This window comes from Capsicum annuum, chromosome 11 (assembly GCF_002878395.1).
Source record: "Capsicum annuum cultivar UCD-10X-F1 chromosome 11, UCD10Xv1.1, whole genome shotgun sequence".
In the NCBI taxonomy this organism is placed as follows: Eukaryota; Viridiplantae; Streptophyta; class Magnoliopsida; order Solanales; family Solanaceae; genus Capsicum; species Capsicum annuum.
The window spans coordinates 92,542,767-92,563,069 of NC_061121.1; the positions used below are offsets into that span (position 1 = coordinate 92,542,767).

Below are 20,303 nucleotides of genomic sequence, written 5' to 3' on the forward strand. Positions count from 1 at the left end.
TCCTACCACCCACGGGCTATATAGGTTTAGCTTTCCCTGCTGAAAAGGTCTCGATACGTGTAGTCGCACGACCAGGCAATAACCTGGGATGACTAGTACATCTCTCCAATATAAATATGACACTCATATGTAACTATTGAAGACCCCTTATATCATCAAATATGAGTTTCCAGTTTTGATCCCTCTGGGATCGCCACCTTCCATGTCTTAGCTTACACTTGTCGCTATTAATGCCCAATTAAAACCAAGTCCAAAAAATCCAATTATCCATTTATTAACCAAGGCTATTTGATAAACCAGCGGTATCATCATACCACCATACTTTCAAGCATTATCTATAGCCAAACCATTTAGATTAATGGGACTCTCGGTGCCCTTTTCGTTTAGCATATTAACCTCTTGGGAGACTACCATGTTCTACACAAGAATTACCAATTAGCCATTAACCTTTGTAAGCCATTGAAAAATATTTAAGGTTTCATATATAAGCTAAAAATAAGCAAGATTTTAAGTAACATAAGCCAATGCAATGAACATATTTTTATAAGCATTTTATCAAGCACCTTAGGGGCATAGTATAATCAAAACCAATTGCTATTACCATTAAGCCATCACCATGCAATTCCATTATCCAAAACCACCATTAATGCATAGAAAGCATAACTAAAACTATAAGAAATCATAACCAGGCCTTTAATATCAAAACTCCCATATCAATTATTGAAAACCAAAACCATACAAAATGAAAAAAAAAAACCATGAAATCAACCATATAACCATGCCGTTAATTAAAATTACAAGTAGGAAAGAGAATCATGCCTTAAACCAAGAAGATTGATGGAAAGAATTCATCAAGACAAGCCCCAAAGTTATCCCTTAGTTTAAACCCTAGATCTTTGACCCAAAAGCTCTTGAGAAAACTATGATATGTTTTGCAGGAGATTCTAAGTGTTTAAGAATAAAATAATAGGATAAATAACCTCCTAAGTGTATTAGAAGCCATGGTTCCTTATTAGGGTAAGTAGGAAAATATCCAGAATACCCCCACTTAAATCTCATACTCAACTGAGGGTTACGACTGACCTCCTTATGAGTCATAACCTAGCTTATGATTTATACCCACCCAATCATAACTAATCCTCAACCATGGATCAAACACTATCCAGTATATGACTTATCCAAATAAGTCGTAACCTCAATATACGATCCGTACCCATGATTCGTATCCCTGAAAGAATATAACACCAGGAGGATAAAAAACTAACCACCTTACGAGTCACCTTTACGACTCATACCTATGCCTTATGACTCATACCCTCAAGTCATATCTATCCCAATGTCCAAAACCATCCCACTAACTAACACTAATCGGCTTACAACAGGACTTCGCAACTCGTACCCTAGCTTACGGCTCATACCATGAGTTGTAATGGGTTTGAAGAATAAGATTCGTGGAAATTTTTTAAGGGTCCAAACTTGGGATGCTTCAGAATCCCCTGTATTTCTAAAATGTATACATGGTGTTATATGTGGACTAATTCATGCTCCATATGGACCTTTCAAATATTATATGATCTTGCTAGATGCATCTACAAGACGGTCACATGTGTGCTTACTATCAATTCGCAATATGGCTTTTGCGATATTGTTAGCTCAAATAATATGGTTAAGCCCCCAATTTTTAAATTATGCAATAAAGACTATTTATCTTGATAATGCTAGTGAATTTATATCTCAGTCCTTTAATGATTATTGTATGTCCACTGGAATAAAAGTTGAACATTCAATTGTTCATATTTACACTCAAAATGGTCTAGCAGAATCATTGATCAAATGTCCTCAATTGATAGTTAAACAAATGTTAAAGAGGACAAAACTTTTTGTTTCAATATGGAGGCCAACCAGTTATCATGAATGCTCCCCATTATAGTTGATTTTTAATCAAGAACCAAATATTTTTCATCTTAAAATTTTTTAGTATGTGGTATATGTTCCAATTATTTCTCCACAGCGCACAAAGATGGGAATCCAAAGAAGATTAGATATATTTGTTGATTATGAATCCCCTTCCATTATAAAATATTTGAAACCTATGAAAGGAGATTTATTTACGGTAAGATTTATTGATTATCATTTTGATGAATCAGTATATCCAACACTAGGGGAGAACATAAGCAGCTGAAACATATGATAGATGGAATGCATTGTCACTATCTCATTTAGATCCTCGAACAAATCAATGTGTGCAAGAGGTTTAAAAGATGATTTACTTATAAAATATTGCAAATTAGTTGTCAGATGCATTTATTAACCTTTCAAGGGTTACTAAATCTTATATTCCATCTGTAAATACTTTAGTTTGAGTTGTTGTCTTGATTAGACAAGTGGTTAATGCAAATAAGTCTAGGCCGCATTTGAAATTTGATATACCAATTGGTTTCAAAGATAAAAATTCTGGAAAAAAAATCAGAATGATCAAAATATGATGGCAATTGCTCAAAAAGAGCCTCGAGATCTAACAAATGATAAGACCACTAAGGAGGTTAAAATACTTGTAACTAATGAGAATGAAGAAATCTTAATAATTTATGTCTTGGTGAGATATAGGTGGAATCGAAACAATATTGTGGTTGACAATATTTTTATTTATAGTGTTGGTACTACATAATGCAATAAGATGAGGATTTGAAATCAAAATATGTCAATAAATATGGACAAAAAAATTATTAACAAAAATAGAAGGATGCAATTCAAATAGAATTTTCACTTGAAAAATCTAAAGTTTTCAAACTAATAGTCTGAACACCTGAAGGTGTCAAGCCAGTAGGATGCAAATGAATTTTTGTGTGAAAATAAAATAAAAAAGATGAAGTCGTAAGATATAAAGTACGACTTGTGGCACAAGATTTTTTGCAAAGATCTGGCATTGACGATGCGGAAATGTATTTTACTGTGGCGGATGGAATTAGCATCAGATATATAATAAATCTAGTCATTCATGAAAAGCTTGATATGCATGTAATGGATGTTGTCACAGCTTATTTGTATAGCTCATTGGACAATGATATTTTTATGAAAATTTCAGAACCCTTCAAAGTGCTTGAAGAATATAAAAGTGTGCAAGAAAATTGCTCAATAAAGCTTCAGAAATTCTTATATAGATTGAAACAATCAGGGCAGATGTGGTACAATCGTCTTAGCAAATATTTACTAAAAGAAGGGTACAAAAATGACCCTATTTGTCCTTGTATTTTTATAAGAAGGTCTGGATCTGAATTTCCTATAATAGTTGTGTGCATTGATGACTTGAATATCATTGATACTATCCTAAATAGCTTTAAAAAGTTGTTGAGTGCTTAAAGAAAGAATTTAAAATGAAAGATCTAGGAAAGACAAAATTTTATCTCATCTTACAGACTGAGCATTTGACTAATGAAATTTTTGTCCATCAATCTACATACACTAAAAGGAGTTTAAAGCAATTTTACATGGATAAATCGCATCCATTGAATACCTAATGGTTGTGAGGTCGCTTGATATAAACAAAGATCCATTTCAACCTAAAAAAATGATGAAGAGATTATTGGTGATGAAACTCCATATCTTAGTGTAATTAGAGCACTAATGTATCTTGTCAATAATACCCAATCAGATATTACACTTTGTGGTAAGTTTATTGGCAAGATTTAGCTCTTCCCTAACAAAAAGACATTGAAATGGTGTCGACATCTATTTAGATACCTTCGAAAAATTATTAACTTGGGACTATTTTACTCTAATGAATTCAAGTAAAAAATGATCGGTTATGCAGATGTAAGATACTTGTCTAATCTATATAAAGGTCGATTTCAGATGGGTTATGTATTTACATATGGTGGCACAGTTATATCATGGTTTTCAATGAAGCAAATATTAGTTGCAACTTCTTGTAATCATGCAGAAATTATTGTCATTCATGAAGTGAGTGGGGAGTGTGTTTGATTGAGATCAATGACTCAACATATCAGGAAATATGTGGATTTTCTTTGAAAAAGGATATTCCAACTACATTATATGAAGGCAATGATGCATGTATATCTCAGTTGAACGGAGGTTACAATAAAGGAGACTGAACAAAACATATTTCACCAAAAATATGATCTTGAGAAGAAATGTGAAATAGATGTTCAACAAATTTGTTCGGTTGATAATTTAGAAAACCTGTTCACTAAAGAATTACCAACCTCAACATTTGAGAGCTAGTATTCAAAATTGGGATGCACCGTCTTAGAGAAATGAAATGATGTTTGCATTAGGGGAGTAAAGCACACGCTGCAACATTTTTTTCTTGGCCTATGTTTTGTCCCAATGAATTTTCCTGGCAAGGTTTTTAATGAGGTAACAAACAATGCATAAAAGAATATATGTATACTCTTTTTCCTTCACTAGGATTTTTTCCACAAGATTTTTTCTTAGCAAGATTTTAACGAGGCACATTATTTTTCAATGGACATTCAAGAGGAAGTATTGTAAATAATTATATAGATTATTATTATTATGGATATCCATACCTTTTAGGCATTACTCCTCTTTTAAGTCTAGAAATTCTCACACCTCTACTACTTCCCTATTGATCATCGACTCCCCCATATTCTTCCCCATCTTCTCATGAGTTAATGTCATGTTTATGATACCTGTTGAAGTTCCGTCATGTAATAATATAAATAGAGGTCTTGAGGAAAACTTATTATCTTATATTGTTCTCTTGCTATCTTGTTCTATATTGTTATTATTATTCTTTAATTTCTTGCATTCTTATTCTTAATATTGAAAAATAACATTATATTTTAATTATGTATTTTCTCTTTTCTTGCTAATTATGTTTTTTCTCTTTTCTTGCTAATTATGTAGAGATTTACAATTAGTAGTCTAATTTTGCACTTATCTATCAAATATTATTTGTCACGCTGCTAAAGAATGAGCATCTCTCCTGTAATTATATCTTACTTCCTTTTTTTAAATACTTTCTAGTAAATCTCATACATAATTAATTTTGTCATTAAGAATAGAATATAGACGATGAAGTGAATTGAAATATAAAAGCTGAGTTATAAGATGATGGCACCAGGCATGGCCATATGGAATTATCTCACTAGGCACATAAAGTGGACTCATAATTAACTATCTCATTTTTAGTTGAGACCCAGCAAAGCCCCCATAATTTCTCTATGCTTAGTGTGCACACATTATTTTATATAAATTCATTGATGGTTTGTCACTGACATACTTATAGTTACGTTGGTCCCATTTTTCTCAAAAGCTGAATTTGAATCGCAATAACTATATTATAGGAGTATAGTATAACTATACCAATTCCAAGTTTTATTATATTATTGAGGGTGTTTCGGGGCGGCTCAATAAATATAATATTATTGGAGTCTATTTTTTTAGTTTCTTTCTTTCTTCCAATTTATATGATATTTTTCTCTTTTTAAAATTCAAACTTTTTTACTTTAACAAATGTGCTTAAACATAAATTCTTTCGCTTTTTGAAAATTCAAAACGACACATAAATCGAGATAAATAGTGTTTTAGCCTCCTCATTTTATTCCAAAATAGGTGTGTTTTGGAGATTAAGGAAAGAATTTTTGTAGTCTTTCAAAATTAATCTTGTTTTTATACTTCTTTCGTTTCATTTTATTTGATCTCTTTTGACATGGCAGACCCACTAAAAAAAATTAATTTGAAGTTTATTTTACAAAATTAACCCTATTAATGATGTCTTGAAACTCGAAATCTAACAATTACTATTTTCTTTAATTATATAATACCGAGGGTAATATGAAAAAAGGAGTAATAAAATGCTCTTGATTTGTGAAAATGAACAACTAATATGAAACAAACATATTTAGAAAAAAGACCAAGTAAAATGATACAGAGGGGTACACGAAATTCTATACCATTAAGGAATTACTTTTTTCTTCGAGACATTTAATTGATTAAAAATAAGTTAGTAAAAACACTTTTTATTTTCAAGAATATTTTATTTTAAAGGATTTTCTAAAATTAGAAACATTATTTATTTATAAACGAAGCTATATACACATATTAGAAAATTTAGAGGCCCGAAAGTTCGAGGTCTAAAACAATGGCTTTAGTTGCTTTAGGCTTGAGCCGGCCTTTCTAATTCGAAAGATGATTAGTTATAATATTCAAAGCTCGTAGTGTTCTTCACTTCCACTCATATTATCTACACATATAATCTTTTAATTCTTAAATAGATCTGCGAGTTTGAGTCTTAGAAATATAGTTATCTTTGATACATGGCATTTTACCTTTACGGTGGAACTTGTTGGCACAAGTCCAAATCAATTACACCTCAACGTTAATGCCGAACAATGGACACATTATGAAGAACAAAAAAACATGATATTCGTCCAACAATTCAAACTAAACGTAATGTTTTCAAAAATTCCAACATCAGCTAGAAATAAAATTTTCTAGAAGGGTAAGACGGTCAATACCTTGTTAAATAATTAAGAGTGTGTTTGGTATGAAGGAAAATATTTTTCAATTTTTCATATTTGGTTAGCTTAAACGTTCTGAAAAATGTTTTCAAATCAACTTATTTTCCTCAAATTTAAGAAAAACGACTTCTCTCCAAAAAGTAAGAAAAACATTTTTCAAAACTCTCTTTCAACCTCACTCTCAAGTTGAAATGTTCGTATAACTCTGAAAATCACCGACCCCTAGCCCTACCCCCAATCCCTACCAGCCCTCATCTAAAAAAAATAATTTTATTTTTAAAAAAATATTTTAAATTTTTTCTTACCTCATCCCCTACACCAAAACTCAATCCCTACGAGCCCCCCTCCCTCAAAAAATATATTTAATTTTAAAAAAAAAAGATTAAAAAACTTTTCTTATCCCACCGCACTACTAGAAATTAGCCCTATGACAACGGTTTAAAAACCGTTGTGATAGATAAAGAAATCGTTGTGATACGTCTACCGCAACAATTAGATAGGCATTGCATATGTGAGCGTTCCGATAGGTCTATCGCAGCGGTTATTGCGATGGTTACGCTAACCGTTGCAATAGATAGACCTATTGCAATGATTTTTCTAACCTCCTATTGCGACACTTTATATCATCTACAGCAAGGTTAAGAACCATTGCAATAGAATACGTTGCAACGACATGAAAGTGTAGCAATAACCCTATTGAAATAATTTTCGGATATCTACTATAACACTTATAAGTCTTTTGCAATGATTTCTAATTACCTATTAAAACTCTTTTTGACACCTATTGCAACAGTTTTCGGGTTTTTTGCAATATATTTTTGCTAACTATTGCAACTATTATAATTAGCTATTGCAACAATTTTTGCCACCTATTTCAACTACTTCAAATACCATTAATAGTTCAAATACCAATTGAAATATATATATACACACATTACAATAAAATCTTTCATAAATAATAATCCAAATTAAAATATGCAACAAACTAGTAATCTAAATCCAAACGGAAAATGTTAAAGTCAAATGATCATTAGATTTTCCACATAGTATCAAATTTGAGTGGCTGTGAATTTCACGAAATTCAATATAAAAAAGATAGATATTAAAGCATCTATCAACAATTCAAAAATCTTCTCAAGTAAGGTCAATTTCTTCATCACTTCTTTCTTCATCTCCTTCATTTTGAACACCTACAAAAAGAGAATAAATAAGCTCATTTAGCACTTAAATAAAAACATATTTAAAGAGGAAAAGTTGGGCGATCGTGTATAATTTGAAGCAAAAGACAGAGAATCAGCAAACTGAAAGGTTACAACTGGGAAGGAAAAAAAAGCAGGAAAAACTTATTCCTTCCACTTCTATACTTGTCATTGTCCGTAAGCAGCTTCTTCATTATACGAGGTAAAAGTTAGCCTTGCCAAATATGATTGTGTGGCTAGAAACTTATCTTCAATCATTAGAAGTGAAGCTGTCTGCTCCTGTCCTCAAAGTTAATCATTTTCTTTGTCCTGTATCGGTACAACTACACGTACAATCCTTTGCATTCTCATTTCACTTCCCATTCATGTTATGCTTATTTCTAGTAATGCATTAAACTACATGAAGGTGAAATAAGGTAGTGAACATAACTTACTTATTAGTATGGTAGGCCCTTTCCCAACTTCTGAAGTGAAATTTGTAAATCAAAAAATAAGGTTTATCACATTGTCAATGAATATAATTTAAAATCTTATTGCAAAATAGATTATGTGCACAATGATTCGCAAGATCGGCACTTTTCTAGTAAACGTCCTTGTTGTGGAAAGCTAAGCAGTAATCAACAAATTTTCCAGTTGATCTCAAGCTAAAAATGACCTCAAGTTTTGCATTTTCTGTAACATCATGGACCATAAAGTTCTCCTGCTACTCCAGATTAGACGGGTCATGGAAGCTGCTAAAAGCTCTAAAGTCAACCTCGCTTTAGAAACAATCAGATCTTAACCAAAGCTCCAATCAGAGTATAAAAGAACAGAATTATATAGAGAACAATGTAAAATTTCTATACATGTTTACTCTTTCTTCCTTTATAATGCTGTAACGGCAAACAAACAACAACTCATATCAAACTTCTCTATCAAATAAAACTAAAAATGATTCTAAGCAATACAAAAATGCTTAAACTCATAGACTAACATAGAAGAAAATAAATATTTTCAAGTTCCAAGTCGCTATTAGAACACAGAACAGTTAACCAAAAATACACCAGTACTTCCATGCCAATGTGTGATTCTAGATTTTATTAGATATGCAACAATCAGGAAGAGTGAAGAATCAGAAAGTGTGAGTAAGAAAATTGTTGATGTTGAGATTCAGCACGCGGAGCAGGAGAAAGAGGAAGAGGAATTAATAAAAATGAAGCAGATATTAGTATCACAAGTGTTGGAAATTGGTATAATCTTTTATTCAGTTATAATTGGTGTGACTTTAGAGATGTCACAGAATCAGTTACTATTAGACCACTTACGCTTGCAGTGTCCTTTCGCCAGATATTTGAAAGAATGGGTCTTGGAGGTTGCATTGCACAGGTAATTCATTTATTTTTATACGATGAAAGTCGTGGTTCGGGGGTCTATTTGAAATGGTCTAAAGGTAGAAGTAAGATCTCATTTGTGGGATTACATCAGATATGTTGTTGTTGTTACAAGTCTTGAGGGTAATATTTGCTTTAGATTCCTTTCCTAAGTTGGCTAAAGGATCTGCAGAACAATTACCTTATCTAAAAATATAATCAGAGTGTAAAACAGATGAATAAAAACATTACCTTCCCTAAGATCTGCTAACATACCTAAAAGCAGGCATGTGGAGTAAAACAGAAATTTGTTGTAGGATTTACGGGGACTGATTGGTTAAAGCCAACTGGTACATACACTATCCATAGTTGGTATGAATGGATAAGAGGGATAACCCCTCAAGGATAAACTGGAGAGGCATATGGTGCAAAGCAAGCAATCCAAAGCAGCAGTTCATATGTTTGCTAGCTATACACAAGAGATTAATGAAAAAGAATACTCTTAAAAGGCTGGGGCTAGGAGAAGATGAGGGTTGTGCTTTATGTACTATAGATAAAAAGAAAATAGAAAATCTATTCCTCCAATGTGTTTCTCTAAAAAAAATAGGTTGAGAATATACAAGGATGGCTAAAGATCAGACGATAAAATATGAAGCTAGAAAGCTGGTGGGTATGTATAGCTAGGAGGGCTAAGGAGAGACTGTGTAGAGAGATTTATGGATGGTGTCAACTATTCTAATATATCATATATGCCTAGCACGTAATGAAGCATTCTGGAATTCTTGTCCCCAAGCACAATTAGCATTGTCCACTAGCACAATAACAAAACAAAGTACTCCTACCTACTAGCAAGGACACACTCCTTCGTACTATCCTTCTATCCTAATTCGCATCCTCCACACATTTCGAACAAGTAATATGTTACTAAATAATGGTATCATTCAACATAAGGCTACCACTTCAAAGTGAAAGATAAACAACATTCATAGTCTGGCCAGATTTAGTTCAGGGGGTGTCCTCATCATACAAGAAATGTAATGGTAGACTGCTTCAGACATATCATCAAATTTCTACAATAATAGAACTTGCAATATTCTACTCTTACACAAAGAAAGATCAAACATGGGACAAATCAGCAAACAAATTAGGAACAAAAGTAAGTGCATCACAAAGAAAGCTCTCCCTAGGGTGGGATTAATTCAGTAAATACATACCAACAGCAAATCAGCTGGTACCAACGGGCAAGCATAAAAAACTGAACTTAAATGTCTCCTTATAATGAATTCTCCCCTCATTTTTCCCTCGTCATCATAATCTTCCTCCTCTCCAATGTCATCCCTAGATGTATCAAACCCAACATCAAGTGCCTAGTGCAAATATAGATGCAGTTCGTAAAAAAATTTCTCTTTACAATAGTTTGAACAAATAATGCAGAACCATAGTAATAATACACTAACTTAACATATAACTAAACAACAAACCTCAGGCTACGATTGACAAAGTAGAGGCCCAAATATTACTGACGCATCTGCCTGAAAACCTAGTACTTGAGCCTCCTTGAAATTCTTCCAGAGCTTTCGCAGACAAAGGCACAGCCTTTGAAGAAACACGAGTTCAGTTTGGGCATCATTACAGATTGATGCTTGAATATGCTTCAAGAAGACATTAATAAGCCCTAAAACAATACACGCCTCCTGACCCCGTCTCTGACCATCAACAATTACTGCCAAGACAAGTAAAGACATTGCCCTTTGCTCTGGATAAGCCTCACCGCTGTCAAGAAATCTAATGAAATACCTATGTCCACCTTCCTTAACAAGGTCAACCTGGCAAGACTGTCATCTAACAGGAAAAGGGTAATCTAATAAATATTAAACTAGAGGATCAAAACACTTAAAAGTGTATCGAGAAAAACAAACCAAAGGAGATAGCTATCTAAGACTGATGTCAACATAAAGATTCTGAAACAAAAAAAAAGAAATTTAAACATTTTACCATTACATAGTTTCTAGACAACATAATCGATCAAAAGAAAGAGAAGTGTATAGTGACACGAATTGAATTATGAGAAAAGAACACAGTCTATCAACATTATAGATTCCACAACTAGAACAGTAGATTCAGGTAACATTATAATAAAGAATAAGAAAGCATTCAAGATAGTTCAACATCCTAACAAGATATAAAACACAAACTACATGTGTAAATCTAGAGGTGATCTCTTCCTTTCCAACTTAGTACTTGGTTGATAGTGCTGACTGCAGGTTCTGTTTTTTGCTAAGTTTCATTTCTTAGAGCAACACAATATGCATTAATTAATTTGTTTGTACCCGAAAGAAAAGAACTTTAAATAATGCACTAAGTCAGGAACTAAATTCATATTGGAGATTAACATACTGGAACAAGCATCCAATGGATTGTAACCAAGATAACCAAAATAAAAAGAAAGTAAGAAGATTAAGTAGGTGTTTGGCCATGGAAACTTTTTAGATTTAAATTATTTTTTGCCGAATCCCCACACCCGTAAGTAGGTGTTTGGCCATGGAAATTTTTTAGATTTAAATTATTTTTTGCCGAATCCCCACACCCGTATCTATCCCTAGATCCATATTGCCGAATATTTAAATTGAGACCGTGAAGGATTCAAACTCTAGATCCGTACCCATATCGAACACCCGCACCCGAGTCCGAGCAACTTAGACTAGCAAGAGGATTCAATTGTAATGTAGATTGAACATGTCAATGTGTGTATATTTTTTTATCATTAAACCTTAATCTAACCAATCTTCGAAACTAAATTACATCAAATTAATTCCTATTCCCAAAATTAAAACTCATCTAAACCAAAGGCTGCACAAAAAGTATGAAGTTTCAAATTTTTGTCAAACCAATCAAAGTGCTAAAACAACACATAGCAAAATGTTTCTCCCTACTTCAATTCGATTATCTTACTTTCACTTTTAGTCCTTTTAGTCCGCTTCAAAAAGAATGTCGTTTTTCTTTTTCGGCAACTCTTTAATATCAATTTTTCACACGTCATCTTAAACATCACAAGATTTCAAGACCATAACATTCAAAAATTTCTTACTTTCTCAAACTTCATATCAAATCAAATCCAGTAGTTTCTTACTTTTTTGGCAAAGAGAAGAAAAAATGAATCAAAATCAACTCCAAAAAAGGAATACACTAGAAATGAAGACGGAAGAGCAAAAGAGTGAACTGTGCATATGTCACAATTGTAATGGCCAGAACTAATAGAAATTTTGAAGAATTCGACAGATAATAATAAGTCAAAAAATTATGTCAAAATCGTAGAAGAATACACTAACCTTAAAATTCCCAAATTAAAACAATTGAAGTGAAAATTCGATCTGACTTTTCAACACAAATTGAGAATCATAATTTGAACTGACTTTCCACCACTGAGAGAAATTGAAGTGCAAATTGAATATGGTTTATCTTTAACTCACCAAAATACATTCTTCAAATGTTGGTCTGAAATTAAATCGCCCAGAGAACCACGGTGGCCGGCGAGTGAGGCTGGCTTTCACCATCGGAAAACAATCTAATGGGTACCACCCACAAAATCGCAATATGGTTTGTTATCCGCAAAATCGATAATTGGTTTAAGAGAGAGGTTTTTATTAAAATGGTTTTTTTGGGCGGACTTGAAAATTTTTGTAAAGGGAATTTAAAGAGTCGATGCAATAATTTTTTTTTGCTCATGAAGTGTTATCATAGATGATTTTACCGCAAAGACTTTAACAACCGTTGCTATAAATCTACCTATTGCAACGGTAGTATTCAAAAGTGATGGTTATAAAGCTAAATTATAGTTAATAGAACTATTATTTTTTCAATGGTTGAAATAGTTGTAATAGATCTTTTATAGCTATGCTTTGACAACCGCTGTCAAAAAGTTTGTTGTCATAAAGGTAATTTCCAATAGTGACCCCTAACACCTACTCTAACATCCCCCTCCCCCAAACTACCAGCAAGGACGAATCCAGCCATTTGGTAGGGTTTATTCAAACTCCTTTCGATGAAAAAATATATCATTTATATATAATTAAAATTATTTTTTTATGTATATATAGTAGGTGTTGGATGCCCTCCGGCTAGATTTTCTTCAAATATTGAATCCCCTGAGTTGAAATTCTGGCTCCGCCTCTGCCTACCAGCCCCCTCCCTAGAAATAAATATTTAATTTTTAAATTTATTTTTTAAAAAAAGTTTCAAAAGTTTTTTTCTTATCCCACCCTTCTTACGCTATTCATTTTTATTATTTCTGTTAAATATATACAAATACTTTTAGAAATTATTTTCCGACTTGCATAACGAACACAAGAATATAGGTAAGAAATAATTTATTTTTCTAGAAAATGTTTTCCTCCTCCATATCAAACACACCCTCCAAAGAGTATTTTCAGGGTCAAAAATTATTTTTTTAGAAAGTATTTGCTACAGCTAAACGCTAAAATATATTTTCTAAAAAAATTTTTTTTTTTGGAGAAATATTTTTTCATTCACCAACCAAATATTAGAAAATATTTTTCACTCAACACTTAATATAAGAAAATATGTAAGAAACCAACTTGTTTTTCATAAAATATTTTCCTTGGTAGCAAACGCACCCTAAATACTAAACATTTGGAGTACCAACCAGAGTAGGAGATTTTAAATTGAATATGGAGAATTTGGTTATTCTACCAATCTCATGTTGCCATTTATTTGCTTGAGTGGTATCTGTTGGGTTCGAAATCGAGAGGGTGACATACGAAAGCTATTAGTTGCAAATTATTGTGGTGACAATTCAAAAAACATATAAAAATAATACTAAAAACTTAATATTGTTATATTATTTGGCCAATCGGCCTACATATAAAACATAATATTAAAAACATAGAAACTAATGAGAGAGAAAATCTCTCCCTAAATAAGACTCTTTGATGACTACATTGTTGATACTATTGTGTTATGGTATAAGAAGAGGAGCTTTCTATTTATAGAGGCTCAAAACTATATGAAAAAGTTTTATATTTTTCTTTCAGGAAAATAAAAGTAATTATGGTATTACTTTTATTTTTCTTCTAAGAAAAATAAAATTTAAATTTGGTAAGAAAATCAAGGCAAAAACACTAATAAATCTCTCATTTTTGGCTTGATTTTCTTGACTTCATCTTTATTCTTCACATAATCTTCATATATCAACGATTTTCACACATCACTGTTGCTTACCATAACTAAAAGTTGATATGGTTTGAAAATTGGAGCCCTATGCGTTGAAAATAAAAGCATAGATTAATATTATTGGAGCCCTGTGTTATAAGTAACAGGGTTGAAAGTTAAGCCTTGTGCATTAAAAGTGAGCACAGGTTAAGAGTGGAGCTCATGCGTTAAAAGTAAATGCATAAGTTGAAAGGCCTAGCATAAAAGTAAGCGGGGGTTGAAAGTAGCCCATAAACATGGGTTGAAAAATGATTTTGATTTTAAAGATGGATTAGCAGCAAGATTGTTGAAATTTTGTTTGAAACTTTTTTCCCACATGTAGTTTTCTTGATTTTTTTGATAAAAACTTCATCATTGCCAAGTTGTTGCAACATGTTTTTGAAACCGCTTTGAACCTGTTTAATCTCGTCTCACCACTCCATTGGACCATTGAATCATACACTCTGATATCACTTGTTGGAATCGAAATCGAGAGGGCGTTAACGGAAGCTATTAGTTGCAAACCATTGTGGTGACAATTCAGAAAACACATAAAAACAATACTAAAAATTTAATATTATTATATTATTTGGCCAATCGGCCTACATATAAAATATAATATTAAAAATATAGAAACTAATGAGAGAGAAAATTCCCCCTAAACAAGACTCCTTGATGACTACATTGTGGATACTATTGTATTATGGTATGAGAAGAGGAGCTTTCTATTTATAGAGGTTCAAAACCATTCCTTCAAGAAAGAGGTTAGTCAAATATGAAAAAGTTTTATATTTTTCTTTCAGAAAAAATAAAACTTAAATTTGATAAAAAAATCAGGTCAAAAACCCTAACAACATCTTATGTAACATCCTATGCTTCCAATGTGCATTTACTTGCTTTATGAATAAGCAATGGTCAGTAGGCATTCTAATTATAAAGAAGGGAAAAAAAGAGGAAAAGAGAAAACAAAAACAAAATAAAGATGAGCTAAAGGTCTATCCTTATTAAAAGGTAGAGTTTCTTTTCTTTTTTGGTTAACATTAAAAGGTATACATAAATCGGATTGATTCAAATTGTTTGTTTATTAAATTAAGAGAAAATATATAAAAATCCCATAAATTTCTCACCACAATGTATTTCAGTACTTTAATTTTACACGCATATAAATATCCCTTTAAATATCTTTCACGTGAATTATATTACCCCCTTAATGAATGATGTGGCAAAAAAATTACAAAACTAAAACACATTTTTTTTAAAAAAAGGTCTTGGTGGGTCCTATTAAATTAATTATATATAATAAAAAATAAAACTCATCCCCCACCCCTTTCATCTTCTTCAAACCCAAGCCCCTTGCATCTTCTATGACCTTTCCCTCTCCCCACCCTCCCCCTCTTCTTCTCGAACCCCAGCTCCCTCCCTTCGTCTTCTACAAATTTCCACCCCTTTTCTTTTTCTTTGAATCCTCTCCTTTCTCTTTCTTTTTTTTCCAAATCACTATCATCACCTAAAGAAAAAACATTTATCTTGCTTAAAAAATTATTATTATAATTTTCAAATATCCAATTTAGAATACCTTTTTTTTAAAAAAAAAATACAATAAGAAGAGAAATTAGAAGTAGCGATAACTAGCGAAGCTTTATTGAGGGTTACAAAAATAAAAGAGATAATTTTCGAAAATTAAATCAATAATAAAAAGACTAAGAAGTATAAATGAAGGTTAAAAGAAGAAGAGAGGAAGCGCAGGTTGCTGACGGGTTGGCTGTGAAGATTGTGAAGAAATGGTGGGTCTTTTGAAGAAGAAAGAAGGAGGGAGGGACGAGGGGTAGATATTTTTTTTTAACTATATAAAATATATATTTGTGAAATTATACTTTTAAATATTTTTTATGTGGCTTTGATGTGGTAATGACGTTGCATTGACATGGTAATGATCAAAGGCGGAGTTAGGATTTCAGCTAAAGGAGTTTAATATTTGAAAAAAAACCTAGACGAAAGGGTTCAACACCTGCGATAGATACATAAAACTTAATTTTAATCATGTAAAAATGATATATTTTTTCGTCCGAACCCCCTACCGAAGGATTGGCTCCGTCCAGGCAATGACGTGGCGCGAGTGTAATGCACTCTCTATTATGAGAGTAATATTACATTTTGGGGGTGATATTTAATATACTTGAAAGTTGTTTAGGGGCTATTTAAATGCCTGTAAAATTAAAGTGTTAAAGTAAATTGTGGCGACAAGTCTAATAAAGGTTTTATACTTTTTTTCCTTAAATCAATTATATCGAATTTATGTTATAATTATAAACCACAATAGATTTATAAAGTCGGGGGATTTCATTTTTTATTTTTTCGACCTTCTTTGACGATTAGATGTGAAATATTTCATAACAAAATTCTTTTGATTTCTGTGAAATATGATATAAATATCATACTATTTCATTCAAGCATATATAATACAATTCATCATAACAAATACACAAAGAACTATCAACCATAACACCGAAAGAGAAAGAAAAAAAATTACTCCCTCCATCCCATTCGATGTCTCATAATTTGACCGGACATGAAGTTTAAGAGATAAGAAAAGACTTGATAATTTTTATCAAATTATTCTTTATTAAAAAATATACTATTAGTATCTTTAATTAAGTGGGACCACTAAGGATAACTATGAAATTGTGTTTTTTAATTGTTATCAAATAATGAAAGGTAACATTTTTTGGAGACGAATAAAAAAAATAATGATACATAAAATGAAACGGAGAGAGTATATTATACATTGGGAGCTTCAACTATTGAAGTTAAGCTCTTTCTAACTTAATTTTTTTTCATGTAGACAGAAAATTGGTTTAAAATGGATGAATTACTGAAAGTACTAGGAGTGTCATGGTTTCATTTAAGCTAATGTACTGTATATGGACAGAGGGGAAATATTTGGTCTTGTTTTGGACTCTCTCTAAGTTACTTCCTCTATTTATTTTGTCTGTTTGATTTTAACTTCGCATGAAGATTAAGAAAGTAAATAAAATTTTTAAATCTTGTGATCATAAATTAAAGAGACATAGAATGTATTAAAATATCTTTTAATCTTGTTGCCTTAAACATGTAATGTAAAAAATTAAGATTAAAGAGTTGTAAAAAAAACAGAAGATATTTTTTGAAGAAATTAAATGAAAAGTAAAACAAACAAATTGAAAAGAAGGGAGTGATTTATAAAATTGCAGGCCAAAATATTGTTGATTCGACCTCAATAAATTAACTTTTATTTTTTAGTAAAGATCAAATTAAATCAATTATGTCTAGAATTTTTTTCCTCTATAACATGAAACCTAGTCAAACCCAAAAACACATATTCATTGCCAAAAATTATCTAGTTCCAAATTCTATTTCATAAAAGCTGCATGTTCAGTTCTACTTTATTTTGAGGACAGTAAAACATTAGACTGTATTGTTAAGCAGTTATTGAAGTGTACAAGAGTGCATTGAGTGTTGAGTTGTACATAACTGTTAGTTAGGATCTCGCAGTTAGTTTAGCTAACTTAATTGATAAGATTAGTTTAAAAGATTGTCTATAAATATATGTAATGACCCTTCAGGTTATTTTTTTTTACATTTTCACGTATTTTCACCATTTAGAGCTTATCTTAGCTATCCTAAGTCATTTATGACTTGCTGGAGCTGACAGTTCAGTTGCTGAGTAGTTCATTTGATTTTTTGAGTCAATTTTCTGTTTTGAACTTTTCGATGATAAGAATTAGCTACCAGACATAAACTTCAACTTAAAGATCCTGTATGTCAATTATGACAATTCCATCAGCTTCGGAATGTTGATTTTAGGCTAGGAGAACGTTTCGTTCAGGTTCGAAGGCATCCGAACTCATGTTGGACTATTGACCAAAAATTGATAAAAATGACCCTTGGGTCTGGGCTCACTTTTCATTGAATAGACCTCGTATGAAGATTTTGAGTGCATCACTAGGTCCAGAATGTCAAATTTGATAGGATAGCATAGTTCCTTTGAGTTCACAAAATTTCGAATGAATCCCGAGGGATTGGTGAAAACTTGAAAAAAATTCAAGTTTTAGTTGGTGTATCCGCTAAAGTGACCCTTTGGGCTCTTTAGCGAAGGCCGCTTAGCGGACAACTGATCGCTTTAGTGGACATGGCTTGCCCCAACCAAGCCATTTTAGCATTGGTATGACTTCTAAAGCGGAAAGACTGTCACTAAAGTGGATGTATGCCAAGACAAGCGGTTACCGCTTTAGCGGTACTTGGCCACTTTAGCGGTGACCGCTTAAGTAGTCAATTGGCCGCTTAAGCGGCACCTGGAGGCCATTAAATGCCTCATTAGCCCGATTTTCTCCTATTTCTCTCACAAGTCTCAAGATTTAAAAGCCTAGAAAGTGTAAAAAATTGGGAGAATCATAATTAGGAGATTTTGGGATGTTCGTGAGCTCGGATTACTCATTTTTTCATCAAAATCTTGGTAAATTTTTGTTAACTTCATGGTTAATTTCTCAATTTATTCTCAAATTCTTAAATTCTCGTTCAGTAGATTGAGGTATCATTTGAGCTCGGAATTTGCCCATTCTTGAGGATAAATGCTTCTTGAACATAGAGGGACGTGTTGATATTTTTGAAAATATAGTTTTGCAAATAGGCCCCACATAGAATTTTTATATGATTTTAGACCCGAAGCATAAAAATGTAATATGGTTATTTTTTTTTAATCATATTAATGAGTAGATTACCATTTTGATAGTGTGGCATCATATGAAAGCTTATCGAAAGAAAAAATAATTGATTTAGTGTACTTTATCGGGCGTTCTTCAACGTTCAAGTAGGCTAGGTTTACTTTTCTCATAGATTGAGCTAAATTATAGTATATTTATGATAATATGCTTGATATGGGTTGAAAATTAGGACTTGGGGTTAAATTTAGCGTGAATTTGAATTATTTAATCGATTAGAGGCCATAATTAGGGATAATTGCCTTGACTACCCTTTCTTTTGCTAGAATTACTATCTTAGGACTAAAATGTGGCTTATTTAATATCTAGTAGTAAAATTAGATACCTTAGACTAGTTAGGGATATAATTTGCGTTAGAATGAATTTTGGGGACTAGAAGTGGGCCCTCTGGTCCACCTTAGGCCAAAACTACTACTAGCTCCTTTTAGGCTTTATGGATGTGCTGCATCAACTAAATTTATATTGTAGAGCTTAAGGAGGCTTAGATACATGATGCCTTATGCTAGATTGATAATCGGAAGATGATATTAGTTTTGATTCGATTCCGAGGATTTATGATATTAAGACCGGTTCAATTCCGGCATTATCCATGATATGATTTTTCAAGTCCGGCAAATGATGATAAGAGTTTTGGTTCAAGTCTGGCAATGAGGTGTTGATTACGACGGTTATGGAATCGGATCGAGTCTGTTGTTTCACTTTATGAAAGATACCACGATTATGATTTCAAGATATAGTTAACTTATATAATTCTAATTATTATTTCTCCTTGATTGCATCTTTAGGCTTACGGAGACCCACATTGGGTTATTTAATTTATTGCGCTTTCTAGCTTATGGGGGCCAGTATGTAGAGATAGTTATATTTGGAGCGTTATTTCAGGTTTACCCTCTTACCCTGGTTTAACTTATTTATCTCACATTTTATTATATTTATAATATGATTTAGCTCAATTGATCGATGAATCCTACTAAGTACCCATGGCCATTGGTACTCATACTACACTTTTGTACCTTTTTAGTGCAAATTCAAGTTCTAGTTGCCATCATTGATGTCGAACTTTGTGCTGGTCAGAGTCTAGAGACAGAGTGAGCTCTCGGAGCTAGAGTTGACCTTTTCTCACTTTCTATTTTTTCTAGTCTTTCCATTCTTGAGACTATTGTGTACTGACTTGATAGTACTTGTATTCTTTTGGGTTAGAGGATTTTGTACAGACACTACTAGGTCATGAGATGTTGTCATTTCTCTTATTTATCTTCCATTTTATTATTATTCTATGATTTA

The 20,303-nt window shown here is 32.2% G+C and overlaps 1 protein-coding gene across 7 annotated transcripts; it reads right to left on the reverse strand.

Annotated features, from left to right (window-relative positions):
- Positions 1 to 7,378: 7,378 nt before the first annotated feature.
- LOC107853929 (regulatory-associated protein of TOR 1-like) lies at positions 7,379 to 12,906 on the reverse strand. Of its 7 annotated transcripts, none has more exons than XR_007046718.1 (4): positions 12,525 to 12,896; positions 10,536 to 10,896; positions 10,269 to 10,392; positions 7,379 to 7,696 (listed from the first exon to the last, which is right to left on the reverse strand). XR_007046718.1 is itself a non-coding variant. In XM_047398842.1 (2 exons), the coding sequence occupies exons 1-2, from the start codon at positions 12,606 to 12,608 to the stop codon at positions 10,542 to 10,544; spliced, it is 432 nt and encodes a 143-aa protein (XP_047254798.1). In that variant the 5' UTR covers positions 12,609 to 12,894; the 3' UTR covers positions 7,683 to 10,541. The 7 variants fall into 7 exon arrangements, 1 of the variants encoding a protein (XP_047254798.1); XR_007046717.1 differs by having other exon boundaries at positions 10,269 to 10,421; positions 10,536 to 10,889; positions 12,525 to 12,894; XR_007046716.1 differs by having other exon boundaries at positions 10,269 to 10,421; positions 12,384 to 12,893.
- Positions 12,907 to 20,303: the final 7,397 nt, after the last annotated feature.